The 23,844-nt window shown below is 40.4% G+C and overlaps 1 protein-coding gene across 1 annotated transcript in view; it reads left to right on the forward strand.

Annotated features, from left to right (window-relative positions):
* The window catches only part of LOC136885468 (uncharacterized), a 49,780-nt gene that overhangs the window by 19,752 nt on the left and 6,184 nt on the right, over positions 1-23,844 (forward strand). The window contains exon 2 of the mRNA XM_067158031.2: positions 18,032-18,190. Coding sequence (XP_067014132.1) covers positions 18,032-18,190 — 159 coding nt within the window. The remainder of the gene's footprint in view (positions 1-18,031; positions 18,191-23,844) is intronic.

Raw genomic sequence — 23,844 nt, forward strand, 5'->3', positions numbered from 1 at the left:
GATTAATAAGGGAGATATCATTAACGGAATGTTTCACAGTGTAAGTCCTAACAGACATAGCCACAAGCGGGTGCAAGTAGAGCAGATTCCTTTTAACTGGAAAACTACTGGAAATACTGGATATTAGTTTGTAATTTTATCATGAGCCCGCCTCTGTGGTGTAGTGGTAAGCGTGATTAGCTGCCACCCCCGGAAGCCCGGGTTCGATTCCCCGCTCTGCCACAAACATTTGAAAAGTGATATGAGGGCTGGAACGGGGTCCACGCAGCCTCGGGAGGACAACTGAATAGAGGTGGGTTCGATTCCCACCTCAGCCATACTCGAAGTGGTTTTCCGTGGTTTCCCACTTCTCCACCAGGCATATGCCGGTATAGTACCTAACTTAAGGCCACGGCCACTTCCTTCCCTCTTCGTTGTCTATCCCTTCAAATCTTCTCATCCTGTCACAAGGACCCTGTTCAGCATAGCAGGTGAGGCCGCCTGGGCGATGCACTGGTCCTCCTCCCCAGTTTTATCTCTGATACAAAGTCTCACACTCCAGGACACTGCCGTTGAGGCTGTATAGGTGGAATCCCTCGCTGAGTTCGACGGGAAAACCGACCCTGGAGGGTAAACAGATAAAGAAGAAGGAGAATTTTATTATGAGATAATTGTAAATATAAATTTTCAGTTATGTAACCATACGCTAAATAAATAAATACTGATAATATTTTATCCAAACTTCATACGTAGAATCCACCTATCCAAGTGACGTTAGTCTTCCACAAAATATACATTAGTAACCTTAATGAAAATCTTCCAACCTTAATGGATATCTATTTCTAAAACCTTTTACTCATGCACACTTTTTCGGTAGGTGGATTAATAAGGGACATATCATTTACGGATTTTTTTACAGTCTAAATATGGGTTGCTAGAACACACATGCCTTTATCCCCCTGCGGGTGGGGGTGGTAGAATAACACACACGGTATACTCTGCCTGACGTAAAGGGCGACTAATAGGGGCTCCAGGGGCTCTGAACTTGGAGCGTGGGTTGGCAACCACGGGGCCCTTAGCTGAGTCCTGCTTACTTGTGTCAGGCTCCTCTCTTTCATCTGTCCTATTCGCACTCCCTTGGTCAAGTCTTGTTCTTTTCGACCCCGACGCTATTAGGTTTGCGTGGGCTAGGGAGTCTTTCATTTTCACGCCCTTCGTGGCCCTTGTCATCCTTTGGTCGATACCTTCATTTTTCGAAGTGTCGGATCCCTTCCAATTTTTCCCTCTGATTAGTGTTATATAGAAGATAGTTGCCTAGTTGTACTTCCTCTTTAAACAATAATCACCACCACCACCACAGCCACCACCACATGCCTTCATTCCTGCGTTACTTAATGCATCTTTACTTTGTTGGTCTTCGGGAGTTGCAGATAACACATCTATCACTCCATTAGTTATTAGCCGTTGCCAAGCGGATAAGTTTTTGCTTGTGAGCGTAATTATTATTTGTAAATTTAAAAAAAATTAACGCTCACGAAAATGCAAATTTGTAAGTACTCTAAGGTTTATTATGTTATTCATTATTAGTTATACAACTATGCTGTAATTGACTTTCTACCCTAATTCATAATTCACTTTGGCTACTGCTATAAGTACTGAAGTGGCAAATTCACTAATATACTGTACCCTACAGGGCATAAACAACAATGCATAATCGAACTTACCTTCTTACCTGTTACTAGAAAAATGCACCAGCCTAACTGCAGTCGGCAGAAGGTCGTTTACAGGGTTCTTGTGACGAGAGTATGGGTTTTAGGAAATTATACTATTACATTAAATTACGAAATGAGGAACACTGTCGCTTTAAATTTTTTTCGAGCATAAGTTTCTGTATTCATAAATCAGTTTTTCTTTACAATTTGATTGCACTAGTAGTGCTAAAATGAATGCCCCAAAGGCTTACATCTATAATTCCAAAGACAAAAAACATATACAATAGCTTGATGATGCTGTGTCTTGCAGAAATAAAGCCATTGAAAGGGTCCCCACACATATTTGGGGAGTACACACAACAAATAGCAAGTTCGAATCTACTACTACAGGCATATCTTTCCCTATCTCGCACAGAAATATATACATATGGATGCTAACACAGGTCCATTTAACAATCATTATATTTACAGGATATACTAATTAAACTAGTTCCTTAGTGTCCCAGTTCCTACATAAGACACCTCTATTAACAAGTAAAAAAAAAAAAAGAAAGAAAGAAAGAAAGAAAGAAAGAAAGAAAGAAAGAAAGAAAGAAAGAAAGAACCGCTGTCACATACCCGTCATGCGGGCTGGGGGAATGACCTCCAAGTCTCGCCAGTGAAACCTCCCTCACTACAAAAGAAATGTAACACGGCCTAGTTTCCAAGCGCTCAGAGCTCCTTCACAAAGGGCTTTTACCCTCGTCTACTCATGACAAACTAATAGCCATATAATGAGTGAGGAATCACATCACATTCTATATATCCAACACAAGTAACAGACCGCCATGGGTCTCATTTATAACATATAAAGTACTTTGCCCTGTTATTCACATAAAACATCACCGTCAATCCATATGACGTGTTCCTGCTAACCCTCAAGTCTAGGGTTCAAACCCTTAGTTGGCAGAGTAAAACGGGTCGCAGATATTCATGACACAGCCGACGGTGTAGTTTCATTACACCCACAGTTGATCAAATAAAAGCAAGCATTGAAGTAAACATCCAATCCAGGCAGCATGCATGCTCTACGTTACGCAGATCAGACTACCCTTCCCAATATAGAGAAATGGAATACTGTCTTAAGTAACCCATAGTTACAAGCAGACTTTTTTTGACGCCAGACCCCAAGGAACACTGGTCTAAGCTCATAAACAAGCTCCTGTACTACAATGTATACTACATCCTATCACACAAGATAACTTAATCCTTGCTTCCTACAATAAAAATATATATGCCTTACACTTGAATATATATAAAAGTAACATTTCAATGAATGGCCTGATGAGCCGTAATCATGTCTCCTACTATATTTACAAATTTAATCACTGTATTTCTGCGTAACAACCCCCGATCCTACACATGCGTATTAATTATGGTTCACTTATCTATCATCTTGGAGATCTCTTCCTCTCCTTCCGGGTTGACAGTGGTTGCTTAAGCCATCATGGTGGTGGAATGGTCCTGGGTCGATCCTCTAGGTCCAGTCTCCAGGTGTAGCTCGTTCATGATGTTTTCTTCTGTCTGGGTGGCCCGTTGATCGTCCTCTTGGGGTTCTGGACGGAAGTTCATAACACCCGTCTCCTGCACACAGCACCGGTCTTCTTCTTCTTAAGCCGTCGTCTCCAAACGGAGGTAGACGATCCACACGGCCAGCTCCGATCTTGACGTTGCAGCCATGCCATGTGGATTATTGGAATATCTCTCAGGATATTTAATGCAGTGGTTTCCCGTTGCCTTCTGCATCCTAATGCCGTTGACCAAACTGGTTCCTCCGCCTTTGGGAACAATTTCTTGTCCCCAGAACAATAGAGTGCCCTTACCCATACCCGCTCATCCACTCTCAAAGAGACTGTTGGCACTTGGTATAGGGGATCTCCTTATACCGGGAGATAATCGGTCCCTTCATTCGTTAGCCGCCTGCATATAAAATATTATTTTTATATGCAGTCGTTGCCCCCTCTCTTCCGCGGGGAGGTGAATGTCAGGATTTCACCGTCATTGAAACAAGGACCAAATGGCATTTCCTTGTTTCTCTGGTTCTTTAGAGAGGCGGTCTTCACTAGAATGAAATATCTACTTTATTCACGGAACACCATCTCCCGATATATTTTATTCCCTTTTGACATGGGAATCGGTACTGGCTATCTGTAACCTCAAAACTGAAAGCAACACTGAGTCATTCGTAGCAATTAACTATTTCCTGCTCCTCTGATCTAGTCTTCTAAGTCTAACAGGAATAATACCAATTATTCTAGCTTATTGTTATTGGTACTTCCTTTGGACTTCGCCACTTCACCCTCACCGCTTCATAATGAAGTCTATAAATACAGCATTCTTTAGCGTATATTAATTAGGCACTCGCGATCGCACTACAAAGCGTCTAAATATTGTCATACACTTGAATTGCTACCGGGAAGTTTATAAATCCCCAATCTACTGAATCAAAGTTATCACAACTGCACTTATTATTCACAATCTTTGTCTTAGACAAAGGTTTCTGTCGTAAATATCAGCAGAGACGCGACACGCACGGACAGCGATCTTATCATCGAATGAATCCCCTCCTTCCACACCTCTCAGCTCTTATAGAAGGCAGGAACCCACGCGACGCCCTGGGAAGCCCCTGGAAATAACTTGAGATTGGTATGCGGCCTCTAAATATTTTCTCACGGTGGTCGGCTTACTACGTAGCTATTAATCGCATTATTTGTTAACAGCATTAGACGTATCGTTGGCTTCGTAAAATTCTGGAGATAATTTCCACCCTTTTATCATCCAGGAAAACCTTCCGATAGAGGAGATATCACTCGATTCCCGTGATGTGGTGAACCTGACTGCTCCCGCTTAAGAATTTTTGTTAGGATGGCATGCTTCTCCCCCGAACAAGTTCTTATCTCTTTTTCTCCCTTCCACACATTCTGTCTTACTCATGCATCGCCTAGAGAAATCACCTTCTGGATTCCCGCATTCTATATGGCATCACGCCCTTCCAGTTGGCGTCATGTTGCGCAATATTATTTCTGCGTTAAATATCCTTTGTTAGTGACTGGACAGAATGGTACAATACTTCTAACTAGTATTTATGATACAATTTTATACACATGATGTTGAGTATTCCCTGAGAGTTTAGAAACTTTCCCTTCTGTGGTACACTGAAAGCATATATCAGGATGTAAGAATGGCTTTGGTGTGCAAATATTACAATAATAAATAGCCTATTTTTTCCTTTTTAGGCCTTACAGACAACACAGGCCACAGGACTATTTTTTCATTGTCTATGTCTGCTCTGTCACTTATTATTTTCGCACTTACTTGCAACGATTTCACTTTCCTCACTTTCCCACCCATTATCACTCATTTACAGGTATTCATCATCATCATTAATTTAATAATTGTGACTCTACTTCACTCTCCGTTTGAATATGCTTTTTATGTTTACATTTTCAAATTCTGTTTATAGTGGTTAAGTGTAAGAGAGGGCCGTGAGCCCTAACTTCGCCACAAATGTAAGTCAGGAATAAATAAATAAATAATAAATAAATATATTTTCGCGACATAACGTATAGAAAAGGCAAAAGACGAACTTTCACAATGTCAACAAACTTACATGAAGTACACCAGCATGGAAACCGCGCTTCGGAGCAAACACTTCTTTAAAACATTCCAAAGGCCTGTGTTTAGCCTAAATAAAGGTTCTTTCTATACGCTCCTGGTATCTATCGGCTAATATTTCAACCCTATGAGGAAACATACGGTCGCAAAGGCGCGTAACTCAAAATTCCCGATAAACAATTCGATCTCTCGCGCGGGAGTAGGCGGGTTCCGGATAAAGACGTGTAACGCTTGGCTAAGGTTAAATCATTTTATTTGTTTTCTATATTAATATTTTCTACAATAAAGTAATGTATGGTATTTGCTTTACTTACTTTACTTATTTCCTGTTGCTCCCTCTGGAGCATAGGGCCTTGGCGAAATTTCTCCACACAGTACGGTTCCTGGCCATTCTCTTCACTTCGCTCCAGATCTTGTCAACCTCTGCGATTTCCTTTTCGATCGTCCTCTTCCAGGTCTTCTTTGGCCGACCTCGCTTTCTGGTGCCTTGAGGGTTCCAGTCCAGCACTGCCCTCTCAACAGCTCCATCCGGCTTCCTTAATGTGTGGCCGATCCAGTGCCATTTCCTCTCCTTGATCTGAATGTCAATCGGCTGCTGATTGGTCATGGTGCAAAGATCTTCATTAGAGATTATGTCTGGCCACCTCACACTTGTTATGCGACGCAGACATCTATTTATGAACACCTATAGCTGGTTATTGATCTGTTTTGTAACTTTCCATGTTTCACAGCCGTATAGAAGAATCGAATTTACATTGCTGTTGAAGAGGCGAAGCTTAGTCTTCCTGGAGATGTTTCTATTCTTCCACACGGGATAGAGCTGGACAAACGCACCATTTGCCTTCCGGATACGGCTTCGAACATCTTCCTCTGCTCCCCCATCCGTTGTAACTATACTTCCAATGTAGAGGAAGGATTCAACTCGCTCAATTTCCTTTCCATTTACTGACAGTAAATGGTTTTTGCTGGAGTTGATTATTTCGGGTTTTAAATTCGATTTATAAGATTTCGGTTATACATTCAAATGAAGCAATAACACGAACTCTTAAGCCTGTTGTACACGATCAGAGTTTTGTCAAATTCAAGACTTCAAAAGAATTTTCAGTACGTCACAATTTACTTTTCAAATCACTCGAAATACTTGAGAAGTCTTCAAAGGACTTGAAAGTGAATTAGAACATGTTCTAATCGATCAAAAAATTGCTAAGTCTTCAACAGAATTGACCAATGGAATTCGAGTATTAACTGTGTGCGCTATGCCGCTAAGCATGCTGGGATTGCCGGGCAGGGAATCATAACAACAAAAAATGGCTTCTTCTTGGCCGAGGGATGTTTTCTGTGTATTAATTGCTTAGTATGAGGCAAATCACTGCCTATATTAAGTGGAATCCGTAGAGTACCACAATAAAATGAATAAAAGGGCGGCGTACGAGGAGTTTACAAGAGAAATATCTCAAGGAAGTGGACAGCTTTTATGTTTATTAGCGTACAATAACCTATAAGTAAACAACGCCACCAAGGATCGATTAATTATGATGATCTTTGCATATTATTGTTATTATTATTATTATTCATTCAGTCATAATTGTTTGCCCTTATGGACAGTGTTTGAACTCAAATATCTCATGATGACACAATTTTCACTTCTTTCCCTTCTTCCTCTTCTCTTCCCAAAACCTCTTCATCCTTTGGCTGTGTTGCTGTTTCCTTTGTTCTGTCCACAATGTTCCTGTCTTCTTCTCGTTTAGTATAAATTTTGTTTCTGAATTCTTTTCTGTCTCCTATCATTTGCCTGTTGATCCCAACCTGCCTTAAGTCTTCCTCTGTTTCATGATACCAATTTGTTTTCTTGCTTGAACTGTTTACTGCATCAACGATTTTCTTTGTAAGTCTGTTGCTGTCCATTCTCTGTATGTGAACATAGAACGCTAGTCTGCGTTTCCTGATCATGTCTGTGAGTCTGTCAGTGTGCTGGTACAGCTCTTCAGTAGGTTGTTTCATCCATGTGCCATCTCTGTGTATTGGTCCAAATATTTTTCTGAGAATTTTACGTTTTATTTTTTCTGTCTCTATGATGCCTGATGCTCCAATTGTGGTCGTTTCTGGCGCATACAATGCTTTTGGTAATACGACTGTTTTGTAGTGTCTAAGTTTGGCCTGTCTTGATATGCTTTCCTTATTACAATGTGACCATGTGAGTCTGGAGTTTTTCCGTTCTTTCTGTGTTAGACGCCTTGTTTGATCCTCCTATTTGGATGTATTACCCTAAATATTTAAATTTTTCGACTCTTTTAACGGATACAGTATGCATGGTGCGCACATTGTTCTGTCGTTCCATGTATTGGGTCTTTCGTAAGATATCTGCAGACCTGTTTTGGCAGCTATTTCATTCAAGCGTTCCAGTGCTTCCTTTGCCTCCTGTGTATTATTCCTGAGTATGGCTATGTCATTTGCAAATGCCGGACATTTTATGATTGTTTTTGTTTCACGTGTTCTTCCCGGCTGTATTCCTTTAAATTGTTCCTCCCACTGCTTGATAATTTTGTCTAACGCCATGTTGAACAAGATTGGTGAGAGCCCGTCTCCTTTTATTAATAAGATAGTAATTTCTGTTGCATTGCTATCATTGTTTTCAATTAATGCGAGTAAATGCAATATAGTATCACCTGTGCAAATTATTTTACAATAGTAAATACATTGAAGATAACCACATCAGTGGCGGCCGGTAGACTCTGAGGTCGGGAAGGGTGGCTACAGTACTTTTTCCCCACAACGCTTTCTTTGCTACTGATCAGTACCACCACACTCATTCAAGTCTTGCGTGCGGAAACAAACTAATTCACTGCTGCAACCCTCACAAAACGCGGGATGCAAACCAGAGGCCTATTTTGAATCAAAATTCCTGGTCTCAAATATTACATTTCAATATAATTATTTATTATTTTCTTCTTAAAATATAATTAATAGGGCAAACAATGTCATTAATTAACGTAAATAAATAAATGAATATTGGATTAAAGCCACTACATTTATTTAATGAAGCCGAGCTTTCAGCCAAATTGCATTGGCCTTCATCAGGGCATGTTAAGTTCTGCTTTCGACTGAGCAAAGAAATTCGAAGAAACATGGAAGTCATAACCGTAGTATCCACGGTCTACCCCCACTAATTGGACTCAAGGATCGTCGTGCTGTAATTCACCGCCCTCTGTCGACGGTTTCGTGAGTGCGTCTCGCTGTTCCATGGTGGTGTTACGCATGTATTTCTGCAGTACAGGTTTCCATGTATTTGATAACTTGAAGCCATCTTCCCTGTTGATGTTATTTGGGCGCAGCTCTATCTCTATGGCTTCTCTTACCAGTCGAGCATAGAAGTCTTTTACAGGCGCGATGACCTTCGCCTGGTCAAAGAGGATTTCAGAGTCTGTAAGTTACTGTAGAAATGTTCTGCTATGGCAGACTGGCTTATGGTATTCTCCGTGGAGGATGAAAGAGCGACATTCTTTACCGACCTAATGTGTTCTTTCACTCTGGTGCTGACAAGCCTTTTCGTCATGCCAATATATGAGCAGCCACAGCCACATGGAACTTCATACACGCCCGGTGTTTCAAGATGTGGTTTTTCTTTGAACGGTCGAAACAGGGATTTGAGCTTCCAGTCTGTGATGAAAACTGGAATTATATTGTGCTTCATAAGAATGCGCCCTATTCTGTCAGGTATACCTGCCACGTAAGGAAGTAATACTTCCTTCTTTTTACTGTAGTCCTCGTTGGTACTATTTCTGTTAGGCTCCTTGATCTTCGCAGCTCGTGCTATGTCTCCTGACGTACAGCCGTTTTTCTTCATGGATCCTGTGAGTTCTCTTAATGCACTTGAGCGGTTATCAACGGATGGTGATGTGAGGACTTTTGAAGGTATTTTTCAGAATGTGTAGGTTTCTTGTACATTGCATGGCCTAGTGTACCATCATTCTTCATTATTTAATGTTATTGTATGCGACCATGGAGATTTGGCTGGCATATGCTCGTATAGGAATTTGTGAGCACATCTTTACTGCTACACTGCTACGGACTCTGCCCAAGTGAAAGCCTCTTTCCGCACCCTTCCTCCACTCCGAAACCGACCACCTGCGCGTTTCCCCCTTACATCTCAACCCCCTCACGCACACTATATCCTCGGATGGAAGCTCGAGAGTCCATGCCTTATCTTCAACCTGGAAACATTTGCCAGTGAACTGCGCCTTTGATAACTTATTACCGAACAGTCTTCCTTACTGTTGAGAATGTACAGTTTTGCAATGAAATGTAATTTTCTTCGCATTATTCAAGTACAATGTTTGACTTCGAATGTCGAGAGAAAATAAATTTTTTTAAAAAAATTTCGTTTTCTTGGGAGGACACCGTCCGGGAGTACAGAACCACTTTAATATTTTCCCCATCTAAATTATGGCTTATTGTGCGTTTCTCTTCTTTTTAAGAATATATCCCACTGCTATTTCAAGAATCACAACTACTGTTTGCTTTTCTTCCATGTTAAAACAAAATGCTATCAAACCTTGCCAGATCTTTTCAAATCTTGTTGAACCTTCAGCAATGTTGAACAATCTTTGAGAAGATTTGACACGTTTTCTTGTGAGGTATTGCGAACTGAAAGAAAAAAATTGATGGTGTACAACGGGCATTATATTCATGAAACGGGAGTACAAGGCCGAATTTCTGTCTCACTCTCTCTATCAACATTCTAGTATACCCCTCCACTCTTCTGCCTTCCAGTGCTAGCTCACATCTTGCTCATATGGATGTTACAACTTCCTGGCCCTACTCTAGTTGTAGGTAATTCACCTTGTACAATCGCGATCACAAGAATTCCGGGTGGAAAAGGAAATAGGTAACGTTTGGGCGAAGATTTTGGCCAGCCCTGAGGATGAAGGAGAAGTAACCAAGACAACGTCACATGTGTTCGTCTTCCATGAGGTGTGGGTTGCGACGTTACGCACTCAGAGGCCACTCCCAACTCCATTTCTTCGGAAACTTTTTTGCTAGGGGCTTTACGTCGCACCGACACAGATAGGTCTTATGGCGACGATGGGATAGGAAAGGCCTAGGAGTTGGAAGGAAGCGGCCGTGGCCTTAATTAAGGTACAGCCCCAGCATTTGTCTGGTGTGAAAATGGGAAACTACGGAAAACCATTTTCAGGGCTGCCGATAGTGGAATTCGAACCTACTATCTCCCGGATGCAAGCTCACAGCCGCGCGCCTCTACGCGTACGGCCAACTCGCCCGGTTCTTCGGAAACTGATTAAGATGGTTCTATGGTAAAACATTTTGGCTATACTAGCTTTTCCTAATCAAGGAAAACAATTAACTGTAATTTAATTGCGATGAAGTGTGCACGATGTAATCTCACCTCAATATATGGCATTTAATTGTTTGATCAACGCTGACAATATCTTCATAGGAATGGTTTTCCAAACGCCTTAGCGTCTCTGGTAATCGTAATTATTTAATGCCAGGTTATTTTTACTTTGGTTTTTGAGGATAAAAATTAGTATTATTATTGGTAGTACAGTAGTAGTAGTAGTAGTAGTAGTATTTTTTTTTGCTATGGGCTTTACGTCGCACCGACACAGATAGGTCTTATGGCGACGATGGGATAGGAAAGGCCTAGGAGTTGGAAGGAAGCGGCCGTGGCCTTAATTAAGGTACAGCCCCAGCATTTGCCTGGTGTGAAAATGGGAAACCACGGAAAACCATTTTCAGGGCTGCCGATAGTGGGATTCGAACCTACTATCTCCCGGATGCAAGCTCACAGCCGCGCGCCTCTACGCGCACGGCCAACTCGCCCGGTAGTAGTAGTATTTAACAGGGCCTATATTTATTTATTGACTTGTTTCATATGGCGTGGCTCAGCCTATGAAGCCTGCTGTTATGCCAAACCATTTCATATGTACTACATTGTACAAACTACAGAGTATTAAGATTTCTAATTACATCTAATTAATTATAAAATTAAACTTAAATAATAGTTATAAACAAAAGGTAAATTTATGAGAGTAACTATTTTAAAAAAACATTAAATACTAATTTCTTAAGTCTATGAACCATTTATAACATATTTTTTAAAATACATTTCTACTCTGTATGTCTCTAATTACAGACGGAAGGGAATTCCAAGAGCGTATGGTTGCAAGTATGAATGAGTTGCCGTACCCGGTCGTGCGGTAAATTGGGAAGCTCAGCAGGGAAGTTTTTTTTTTTTTTTTTTTTGTTGATATCTAGTGGTCGAGAGCCCCGGGGCAACAGAAGGCCCCCCTACTCGTCTGTATCTGCGGCGTTCCCTAGAGGCGGGAAAGAAATCACTGATCTCAATTTACACTAGTGGGGGAGAAAGCAATCTGTCGGTGGAGAAAACTGGTTCGCCACGTCAGAGATGAAAACCCCCCTCTTCGCTATGCTATTAGTTTTCTAATTTAATAGTGCTAGGTGGCAGGGTCTTGTTGCTGTTGGTTACCTGGTTAGAAAGAGAGAAGGCAGTCTAGTGAGGATAGGAGTCTTGTCAGGGCAGGAGTCTTGACAGGGGATGACAGGGTAGTTTAATGAACTATCAGTTGTCTGCTTGGCATTGGTGGAGCTTGAGGGGATAGTTGGGAGTAGAGAAGACTTAGTAGCAGGTGGATAAGTGTGGAATTGTCGTAGCTGGGAGGTTGAACGGTTGGTGAGAAGGATGGAAGGGTGGAGTGGTTTGGTGGTGCTGAGGGTTGGTTAAGATGATTAGCGTGCCTGTAGTGTGAGCGGATTGCATTTTTGAGGAAGGGGCACCCGGGGTAGGAGGCGGCGTGATTGCCCCCACAGTTTGCACACCTCGGCTGTAGTCGAGGTACCTGGCAATCAGTGTGACGATGTGGGCCGCCACACCTATTGCATCTGGTAGAATCGGTACATGTCGCAGCTGTGTGATTCAGCTTAAGACAGTTATAGCATTGAATTATTAGGGATGGGTGTGGGCTGGGGGGCATTGGTGGTTGGGTGACCTGCTGGGGGCGTGAAGAGGGCTCCAGTGTTGGTCTTCTGCGGCGTCTTCTTCGTGTCTGTGTGGCGCTGGCGGTGAGGTTGGATGGCGGTTGAGTTTGAGAGGTTGTAGGTTCTGGCTCAGGCGGAAGAGTTATTTGGGTAGGCGGTTGCGATGGCAGCGGTGGCGGGGTTGGTGGGGTAGGTTCGGTTTGGGCTTCATGGGAACTATTGGGAATATTGTCAGTTTGTATAGGCTTATCGTTGGTGATAGGCGCTTGGGTACTGCTATCGGGAAGGGCTCTTCTGCATGAGTTATTAGCGGGATCCATTAGAATGGGAGGGGGGATGTCAAGGGGTTTCAGTCTGTTAAGGATGGTAGGGATAGATTTGTTTCGGAGGGGAGTAATTAGGAGGTGATTGTTATGAATTTCTTCAATTATAGCTATATGCTTGCTCATGATTGGTTCTATTGCCTCAATAACTGTTTTTCTAGTGAGTGGAATGGGTCCAGGATTTGTGAGGGGGATTATAAGGAAGCTGCATTTAGAAGCAATGGGGAAGGCGGTGTCAGCAGGGAAGAGGTTTCTGACCTTGTAGGTATACTGTTTGGAGATGACAAGTATTTAAGATCCATTCTCAGATAACTTGGTGTGTCTGTACGGAGAATGTTGTGAACAAGCGAAACAGAGTGAAGGATTCTTCTCTCCGCCAAATATAACCACGACAGCTGTTCAAGACAAGGTGATATATGGCAATACCTGGGCATATTTAATACAAAACGGATGCATGTATTATAAGCCCGCTGAAGTTTAGCGTTAAGTGTGGTGTTTAGGTTGTTGTATATTACGTCACCATAATCGAAGATGGGTAGAATTAAGCTTTGAACAAGTAACGTTCTCGTATTTAGAGGAAGGAGATCCCGTAAACGTTTAAGAGAGTGCAAAGAAATGAATACCCGTTGGCATATTTTCGTCGTGTGCTCCGTCCAGTTTAAGTACTTATCAAAAATGAGGCCAAGGTTTTTTACAGTTTCGTTTATTTGTATTGGTGTTGCGTGGAACAGGACTGGGGGAATTTTAACACTTTTCAGTTTGGTATGATTACTTTTGAATCCAATTATGATTGCTTGCGATTTGAATGGATTGACTTTAAGAGAATTATTTTTAGTCCAGTATTTTATATTTTCCAGGCCATCGTTTAGTTTGTTAATGTCTAGTTGGATGTTTTTCGGGTTTGATTGTATGTAAAGTTGTATGTCGTCTGCGTAGAAATGGTATTTACACGTTTTTATATGTTCTGGTAGGTCATTTAAGTACAGTGAAAATAGCAGTGGCGCTAGAACACTGCCCTGAACTACACCAACTTCAGTTTGTTGCCAGTGTGACACTTTCGTACCTGCTGAAACGCACTGCTGCCGCCCAATTAAATAAGAGTGCAGCCACGTCAGTGCGCTTGAAGAAAATTTTTGTGCTTGTAGCTTAGCTAATAATATTTCCCTGTCACCAGTGGCGGCGCGTGGATAAAACGTCTGGGGGTTCACTGCTGTGGAAAATAAGGTGTTCAGATTATTATTGTTACATATATGTAAAATAGTGACATTGCTTGATTAGAAACATGACTTTGCTTTGCAGAGACACGGCTACAGCTTGAAGAAGTTACCAAAACAATGAAGAATGAAAGGCAGAGGATATGAGGTGCAATTACTTTAAGCTGATCCAATTTCCCCTCATTTTGAAGACGTTGCTTACGTAGGAATAACTTCAAGAACGTGTTAGGCAGACTACTGTTATTTATTTGTTGACGTATTTTGCTGTTTACTTTTCATAAAACACGTATTACTAATGAAAAGTTTCATTTGATTACATAAACTTATGCTACTTACGCCTATTGATGCTATACAAACTGTAGTTAGCAAAATATTCTGGCTCATTGCGGTTAATTACATCAGAATGGCAAAATCGCCAAATTAAAATCCCTTCAAAACCTACCACATACGGCAAATTTTAACCGCGCGCTCTGACAATGCTTCGGCTAATTTCGGAACTGCTCGATGTAACTCGTGTCTATCGCTGGTCCAGTTGCCAGCGATTCCTGGGCTATGTTTTCCCTGCTCCTCACAGCCCCTCGCCGTGCGCACCTTCCTTACGTCTCACGGCCCCGCGCGTTCAGACCTGAAATTGAACCTCTTCGCTGGTTCCGGAGAGCAACCGAGTGTTGATGTCAAAAATACCGCTACGCGCGCTGATATACAGAGCAAATTTAAGGAATAGGCTCTGATAAATCATTTTACCTAGACTTATCTATTTCTAGGGGGTTCACTGAACCACTGAACATATAGAACGCGCCGCCACTGCCTGTCACACAGTCAAATGCTTTACTTAGGTCTAAAAGTACAAGGATAGTCATTTGTCCGTTGTCCATGCCTGCTTGAAGGTCATTTGTAACTTTTAGTAGTGCTGTGGTTGTGCTGTGGTTAGGTCTAAATCCTGACTAGTATTTGTCGAGTAAATTGTGTTTGTTAAGGTAATTTGTTATCTGCTTGTGAACGACCTTTTCTAATATTTTACTAAGACAAGGAAGTATGCAGATTGGTCGAAAGTCTTCGGGTTTTGTTGGATTATCGATTTTTCTTATCGGTCGTATTATGGCACTTTTCCATATATTGGGAAAGATTCCTGTCATGAGTGAGGTATTTATTATGTGTGTAATTGTTGGGAGAACAATTTCAGTGAGTCTTTTAATTAATGTCAAATTTATTCCGTCACATCCTGCAGCCTCTGACTTTATTTCATGAATTGCTTCTCTGACATCATTAAGAGTTACATGTGAAAAATAAAATTCTTCTCCATCGTGTTTTGTTTTCGTATGTAGTCTGTCGATTGTTTCCCTTTTAGTTCGTTCGTCTGTATGTGAATTTTGTGAGAAAAAACATTTATTTAATTCGTCTAATGGCAAGTCAGTGTTGTTTTCGTCGATTTTATTTTTTGTCAAACCAATGTTCCGAAGAATTTTCCAAACATTGTCAGAATTGTTATTTTTTAAGATTTCATGTGTGTGGCGTATCTTAGCATTCCTGATGGTCTGAGTTGTTGTGTTACGCAGTTTTTTGTACTTTTCGAAATTGTCTGCGGTTGGATTTTTTCTATAATATTTGTAAGCTGCATTTCTTTCCTCCATTTTAACCGTATGTCTTGCGTCAGCCAAGGTGATGGTTTTCGTTTCACTCGTGCTGTCCGTATATTGACGAAAATAAGAGTCATTCTATCTTAGAGTGGTTGAGCGCGATGCCATTTGATAATGAAGTCATTGTCGAGACCGCTAACAGCTCAGCCAGACCTCGCACACAAGAATTACAAAGAAACTGGAGAACTTGACCCTCACTGAGTTGACAGACACATTACGTCCCTTGCCTTCAAGGAGGCGAGTGGTTCCTCCCTTCATTCCCCTCTCCATTCATTGTCGAGCCAGTGGGACGTGTGGGCAGGAGGGGAAGTAAGTACCTTCCCCTCCGCTTGTGTTTCATTCATGCTAGATATCCTCGAACTTCCGTTTTCTCCACCTCCCCTCACTTTTCAGATGTGTACATGTGTTAACGCGTCTGATGGATGTGACCAATAAGAGAGAGTGTCTAAGCAGGTTCTGAGAGCTGTACCGATTTCTTGCATGAAATGAATATTTCTGGCCACGAGATACTAAAGATTTCGAGTGTACAACAGTATATACTATGTTTAATGATCAACACGACATAGTGGATCATTTGACAGTGTTAATCAAATTCTCACTCAGATCCGTATTCACCATCGACTGTTACTTTTGCCTTGACCTTAGATTCCGAGAACTAATTACCTCACATAACGCTCACTTCTGTATTCACCACACAATTTGTTATCTCTGTTTACTGAAACTAAGTTTCCGTTCCAGTCTGAATTTGAACCTTAAATTGTTCATATTCACGTACACAAATCTACCCTACTCCTACCTCCTTGATAAAAAATTAAACAAGTCCTTAAGAAGGTTCGGTGTATGCAAATAATTTATCATGAATTATGTCCGCTATTGACCAGAAGCGAAAAAATAAGCATAATTATGGCGTTTCAAGAGAAGGAATTGTTATTGAATTTGATGTCGGAAAACATCGGCATAATAGAGAATAAGAAAACAGGCCTACACATTGTCTGCTTCATTCAAGAAATATTCCTTAGTTAGTCATTACAAATGATACACAATCGTGTACCATACAGAATATACGAGGGGCGTACTATATTGTTTACATTTTATTTTTTGTACGTCAGGGTATGGTTCACATTTCACATTTGAATGTGGTGACATGTAACTAATGTCTTGTATCACCGTTTGGTAGCAGCACATGCACGGGGGCCAACTGTCAGGGACAGCCCTATACGACTTGGTTCCTATGGAAAGAAGGCTTGACCACTGCAGAAATTCATCGGCGCTTGGTGGCACTCTGTGAAGAACATGCGCCGTCACAGAAAACAGTTTACAACTGACTGGAAGGTTGGAAAACAGGGCGAACATCGGTGGACAAGGGAACCAGTTCTGGAAGGAATGTGACAGTGTCAACACCAGCCAACATTGCCCGGGTCGAACAGGCCATCCAAGGAAACAAATGCATCACATTTACGGAAATGGGGGCTGCCACGGGAATTAGCCGAAACACCCTACCGCGGATCGTGCACGGCCACTTACAGTTGGGGAAGGTGTCATCCACGTGGGTGCCTAGACTCTTGTCTGCAGACGAAAAGTAGAGGCGTGTGGACGTGTGCAGAGAACTTTTTGCAAACGCCATGATCAAGATCCAGCCAACTTCATGGCTAGGCTCGTGACTGGTGATGAGACATGGCTCCATTACCATGAGCCACAAACGAAACAACAATCGATGCAATGGAAGCATAGGGGCAGTCCACCGCCAAAGACATGTCGAACAGTGCCGGGAACATGTTCGGGAACATGAAGAGACCTCTGTGTGGTCGCCGTTTTGCGGATTTTTCAAAACTGGACACAGCTGTCAAGGCATAGGTACGCAGCACTCCGAAAAAAATGGTTTCAGAAAGGTCTGGAGAGACTGACACATCTATGGCAAAAGTGCATACATTTACAAGGAGATTATGTTGGGAAGGTGGACGTAAGAACTAATGTGTAATGTACTTCAATTGGGTAGAAAGAAATAAAGTGTTAAACAATACAGTACGCCGTTCGTAAGATATTATCGAGGATTCATGTTACCTATTTTTTTGGGAATTTCAGGTTATGTTCGTTCATGGATAAGACTGACGGTGTCCAAGCTTTAGATAACCAAACGATTTTTTTTTCAAAATTAGTGTCATCGCAGTACTAAACGTATATAGCACATTATTTTTATCCATCTAGGACGTTTTATTGCATCATATTGATCATATTCCTTGTCGTTTTGAATTTCTCTTTCAGTTAAATATTCTAGCCGTCTACGAGCTGCCATCTTGAAGGGCTTATTATCTTACATTTTATATTATACCATCCACCCTTCCTCCGGTAAAATTTCAAGCTGAGATAATGTTGTTGGTGAAATTAAATTTAACTATTATCTCGGTATTGTGTAGTATTAAACCACGATAAAAGCTTGTACTCGCGTAGATGAATACAGATCTGAGTGCTAATGGACGAGTCTCTTTTTGTTCCAGCCGGAATATGAGTTGAAGTTTGTGAAGCTGAAGAACTACCTGAAGGCAGGGGAATCCCCTATCGACATTATCCAAGCTAAGGCAGAGCGCTTCAACAGGACTCTCATCATCACGAATGTGTCGGTAGAGTTAGCAGAGGATCTTTGTCCCGAGGCTATGGTAAGTACCAGACCAGAAGTTGCTATTGATTTATGATGTGCCGTATATCTGTAAAATGAAAGTTAAGTTTAGACATACCGTAATAATAAGCTCTTGGTCTGTTTCTGTGTCAATAAAACAAGGTGAAATTCTCCATTATTGGGGAAATCTTCCACATGAACAGTCGATATTTCTCCTGAAAACGCAGAGCAAAGTTCTCTGTGAAAAGTACAGAATTTTACCTTGTTTTCTTGACACAACATAAGCCCAAAAGTTTATTATCCTAAGCATTAATCCAACAATTATGTTTGTTTGTTTGTTTGTTATACAAATCTACATTCCTCCACTGATCAGTATCAAAATCTGCATCTAGACTCGTGAGTACGGCCTGGATCTTTATGACCTAAAAATCTTAGAAATATGCAAGCATTTATGACCTAAAAATTTTACAAGTATGCAAGCATTTATGACCTAAAAGTTTACAAATATTCAAGTATTTATGACCGAAAATTTTTTAAAATATGCAAGCATTTATGACCTAAAAATTTTACAAGTATGCAACCATTTATTACCTAAAATTTTTACAAATATTCAAGTATTTATGACCGAAAATTTTTAAAAATATGCAAGCATTTATGACCTGAAAATGTTAGAAACATACAAGCATTTATGACCTGAAAAGTACTAAAATCTTATATGTATAAAGCCACAAGGCTGACTGACTCACTGACATTAATGTTTGCCCACTTCCAGGTGAGCTAGGAACTTGAAATTCGGCAGTCTGATAGCTTTTAGGCTGCAACCCAAGGAAAAATTGCAAAAAGTTCAAATTTTTCATATTTAGCCCCCCCCCCACGAAACACTTAAATTTCGTTTTAGACCCTTCCAGATGAACTAGGAACTTGAAATTCGGCAGTCTGATAGCTATTAGGCTGCAACCGAAGGAGAAATTCCAAAAGTTCCAATTTTTCATATTTAGCCCCCCCTCCGTCCCATTCAATATATCGGGCTCAAATTTGGTGTTAGAACCTTCCAGATGATCCAGGAACTTGAGATTCGGCAATGTGATAGCTATTTGGCTGCAACCCAAGGAAAAATTCCAAAAAGTTCAAATTTTTCATATTTAGCCCCCCCCCAACGAATCGCTCAAATTTCAGGTTAGACCCTTCCAGATGAGCTATGAACTTGAAATTCGGCAATCGGACAGCTATTAGGCTGCAACCCAAGAAAAAGTTCCTAAAAGTTCAAATTTTTCATATTTAGCCCCCCCCCCCGCCCAATCAATATATCGGGCTCAAAATTCGTTTTAGAACCTTCCAGATGATATACTAGCTTGAAATACGGCAATCTGATACCTATTACACTGGAATCCAAGGAGAAATTCCAAAAAGTTCAAATTTTTCACATTTGCCCCCCCCCCACGAAACACTTAAATTTCGTCTTAGACCCTTCCAGATGATCTAGGAACTTGAGATTCGGCAATGTGATAGCTATTTGGCTGTAACCCAAGGAACAATTCCAAAAAGTTCAAATTTTTCATATTTAGCCCCCCCCTAACGAATCACTCAAATTTCAGGTTAGACCCTTCCAGATGAGCTTGGAACTTGAAATTCGGCAAACGGACAGCTATTAGGCTGCAACCCATGGAAAAATTCCAAAAAGTTCAAATTTTTCATATCCCCCCCCCCCAACGAATCACTTAAATTTCAGGTTAGACCCTTCCAGATGAGCTAGGAACTTGAAATTCGGCAACCGGATAGCTATTAGGCTGCAACCCAAGGAAAAATTACAAAAAGTTCAAATTTTTCATATTTAGCCCCCCCCCCCAACGAATCACCTGGAATTTGGAAATATTATGGCTATTAGCCTGCAACCTACATAAGAATTCCTTAAAATTCAAATTTTAATTTTTGCCCCTTCCCTCCCAAACAATATGGCGGACGCCATGATGCAGTGCCCTACGAAATTAATATTTGGCAGTGCTCTACATCCAAGCCTGTAACCGATTAAGAAATTGCAACAAGTTCATTTTTTAATATTTAACCCACTGAAAAATCGAAATATGAAGCCAAATTTAATGACGTTGCAGACTTTCGTTTCGAGCAATCTTGTGTGTGAAGGGCAATTGCTATCAATAAAGGGATTGAACTTTCTTGCTTAAAATGATGAGTCCTTCAACTTTGGCCTATGACGTTTTATCGTATCTCGATCCTTTCTACCTTAGATTGAGCTTCATTTCCCCGGTTTTGGTCAATTTTGTTAAATTTCCATATATTATTTTACTGATTAACACACCGATAAGACAGATAGATGCACTAAGTTCTGCACGATCCCTGGCACGACCATTGGCCATATGCAGACCGACTTTCATTATTCTACTGCCTTGAATGCATGGGAAACTGAAGGAATATGTAGAAACACTAACCTAATTTCAGCATAATGTATGTTACTTAATCAATTTATTGTGAAGACGATGGAGATACGGCAAAACCTCAAATAGCCAAAATTGTAAGTCTTTGCATTGTCGTCCAATGTGCCAAGTTTCAAAGCTATAGCTGTCTGCTAAGTTGGCAAAATCATTTTACAACTTGTTTAAAGCAGACGAAATTTGACATGAATCGAAAAGTTCACCTCTTTCTTTGGTATACGTAGGCAAGATACCAGAAAATGCCTAAGACACTAATGTAGACGACTAAAGGGGTCGTCTGATGGCGCAATCCGTACTTTGATAGGACGTACCCTTTTGCCGCAATAAATTTCCAAATGACTGCACTATTTAGCGTGCACATTGCCTGGCTCTATATTATAATATATATATAAAACCGTTTGGCTCACTGGCTGACATAAATGTTTACCCACTTCGGCACGAGCTAGAAACTTGAAATTTTGGCAATATGATAGCTATTACGCTGTATTGTGGATAAGTTCCAAATGTTGATTTTTTGTTATTTTTACTTCCCTTCCCTTAAAATAAATTATAGACGATATGTTGCAGTGATCCTGAAAATTAAAATTTGTCGCAGTTACAACTTTGGACTGCAACCAACTGAGAAACTCGAAAGAGCTGCATTGTTTAACGTTTTTATCTCCAGAAAATATCGAAATCTGGAAGCAATTTTCGTTATGCTGCTAACTAACGTTTCGAGGATTTTGGTGGCTAAACTGTAAATCCTACCACCAAATGGACAAGACGTTCGGATCCGATCATGAAGAGATCTAAAACTTCTGACCCTGGAATTTTTGTCGTATCTTGCTCCCTTATGCCTTACATAGAGCTGCATTTTTCAGATTTAACGTCAATTTTTTACATATTCCGTAATTAATTTTACTGTGCTTGATGCACTCACAAGACCGATAGATTCATGAAATTTTGCAGGCTCACTGGAACGTTCGTGGGCCACACGTGAGCAAAATGCATGATTCTAGCACCCTGTAAAAATGGAAAAACGAAAGTAAAGCGGAATATGTACGCGAATATACGGGCAGTCTGGTGGCGCAATCCGTTTTCCGTAACGAAGTACCGGTTCGTCACAGTAATTTTCCATGTGACCACTTGTAATGTAGAAGAATGGGGGGTTTGGGGGCGCAGCCCCCAACGAGCGAAAGCGAGTCTATTTATATAAAAACGAATGTTTGTTTGCACAGTATGTATGTCTCGAATGGACTCAAAAACTACTAGAGCAATTTGGCTGCAAATTTCACAATTTGTTCTTCTTACTCCTGGGCGGGTTAAGGAAGTGGTTTGAACGAAATCTGATGGGAAGTTCGGCATAGGGGGTGAGAAGAATGGAAAAAAAAATGGGTAAGGCAAGATAACCGCATGACAAGTCTGTTCAGTGGGTTGCCTAACCAACAGTATGCCAAGATTATGATGTGTTTCTTAAAACTTATCTTCTTCTGCTTCTATGAACGGTATATGAAAAGTCCAAGTTAAGATCCCATGGCATAGGGGGTGAGAAGGTGTGAAGAAAGAAAATGTCGAGAATGACAGAGATTACGGGTGAATGTGTGTCTATGTTTCAGCATAGCTCTCAATCAAAGATGATACTTATATGGCTTACTGTTTTGGAAAGAAAACTGTAGGGGAAAACACCCCTACAGGCTAGGGGGTGAAAGGGGGTGAAATATTAAAATAATAGTAAACGATCAATATTAAAAGTGAAAAAGATGTATGTAAATAAATATATAGTTCTTCTTTTACATTTAATTAAACTGTTTTAACACGGTTGAATTAATAACACGGGCGAAACCCCGGGCACCTGCTAGTATGACAATAAATACGACTTAAAATATTTTTGGTCGCATGTTTGAAATCATGAAAATCTTGCCCGCTGTTTAAATTATCATTATGTTGGAAATATACTTTTAAAATCTAGAACATTCGATTATTATAATAAATAATTAATAATATTTTATTAATGTATTTTGAATGTATTTAATTACTCAATCCAGAGGTAACTCGTGACTCTGCACATAGTGAAATAAATGGCACATTTTCATGGGCGATCAGAAAGAATTACATTAGCAAATTACATATGTTTTAAAGTTTTCATATAAGAACGATCTTCTATTTTCACCCAACATTAACTTGTAACGGGGAAAACGACCGCTCAACATTGCAGGATGGTATTGGGGCATGTTTGAAATACGTCAAATCATTAGAGTTCCATTGAGGCTCACTATTCTGTCTCTTTCTATACAGCTTACTCTCCTGATCCACATAAATATGTATTTCTAAGAAAGATAATTGTAAGTAATTGCAGACAACAATTAGGAGATGTGAAAAATCCGTCTTTGAGACGACTGCAAGCAGATATGCAAAATGGTGTATAAATATATGACAAAAACACGAAAATTCATGGTAAAATATAACAATAGTATGAAAAATTACCGTAAAATGACAAAACGTTAAAAGAGCCAACATATGACTTTATATGACCCGTGAAAGTTGCATAAGTTTAGTCACCGTGGATAAAATCATCCTTAACTTGTATTTTCCCTGGAATTAATATAAGGAAATGTCATAAACATCCGGGCCCTACTCATGAGGCACTCGGAAAGTTGGTCATAATATATGATGTACGGATAAAAGGTTCTATGTGTTGGTGACATTTTTGTTACCAAAGTTCTTAAGGAATAGACTGGGCTTACGAAAACCGTGGTTATCTTTTTCAACAAATTAATTTGTTTATATTTTTTATTTTATTTTGAAGATATTTAACTCTGCAGTAAACTTATTTATTGCCGTTTCAATAGACTATTGGCAGCTAACCACTTCTTTATACAAGTCACACATTAGAAATATTGTTCTCCCGTTAGCTGATATTCATCTCTTTGACAACTTCAAGAACTGTTTAAGATTTCTGAAGCCAAGAAGACTTACTACCCTAGTGTGAACATAAGGAACTTTATAAATTGAAATCTTCCATTTTATCATCTTCCAGTTGGCCCATGAAGTCTATCTTCAAGATAGGAATAGTGTATCATATGTCAGTCGTGCATATCCATCCTCAACATAATTTCAATTGTTTTTAATTATTACCATGTTTTAATAAAATGTTGTAGAGGTAAGAATTCCCCTGTGTAAGAAAGCTTTTGAGAAGAAGCAGCTCTTAATTAATAAATCCTTAGACACTGAACAAAAGAAATTGTTTCTCAAAACATTCATTTGGGGT

Source organism: Anabrus simplex, chromosome 14, assembly GCF_040414725.1.
Source record: "Anabrus simplex isolate iqAnaSimp1 chromosome 14, ASM4041472v1, whole genome shotgun sequence".
NCBI classification, from domain to species: domain Eukaryota; kingdom Metazoa; phylum Arthropoda; class Insecta; order Orthoptera; family Tettigoniidae; genus Anabrus; species Anabrus simplex.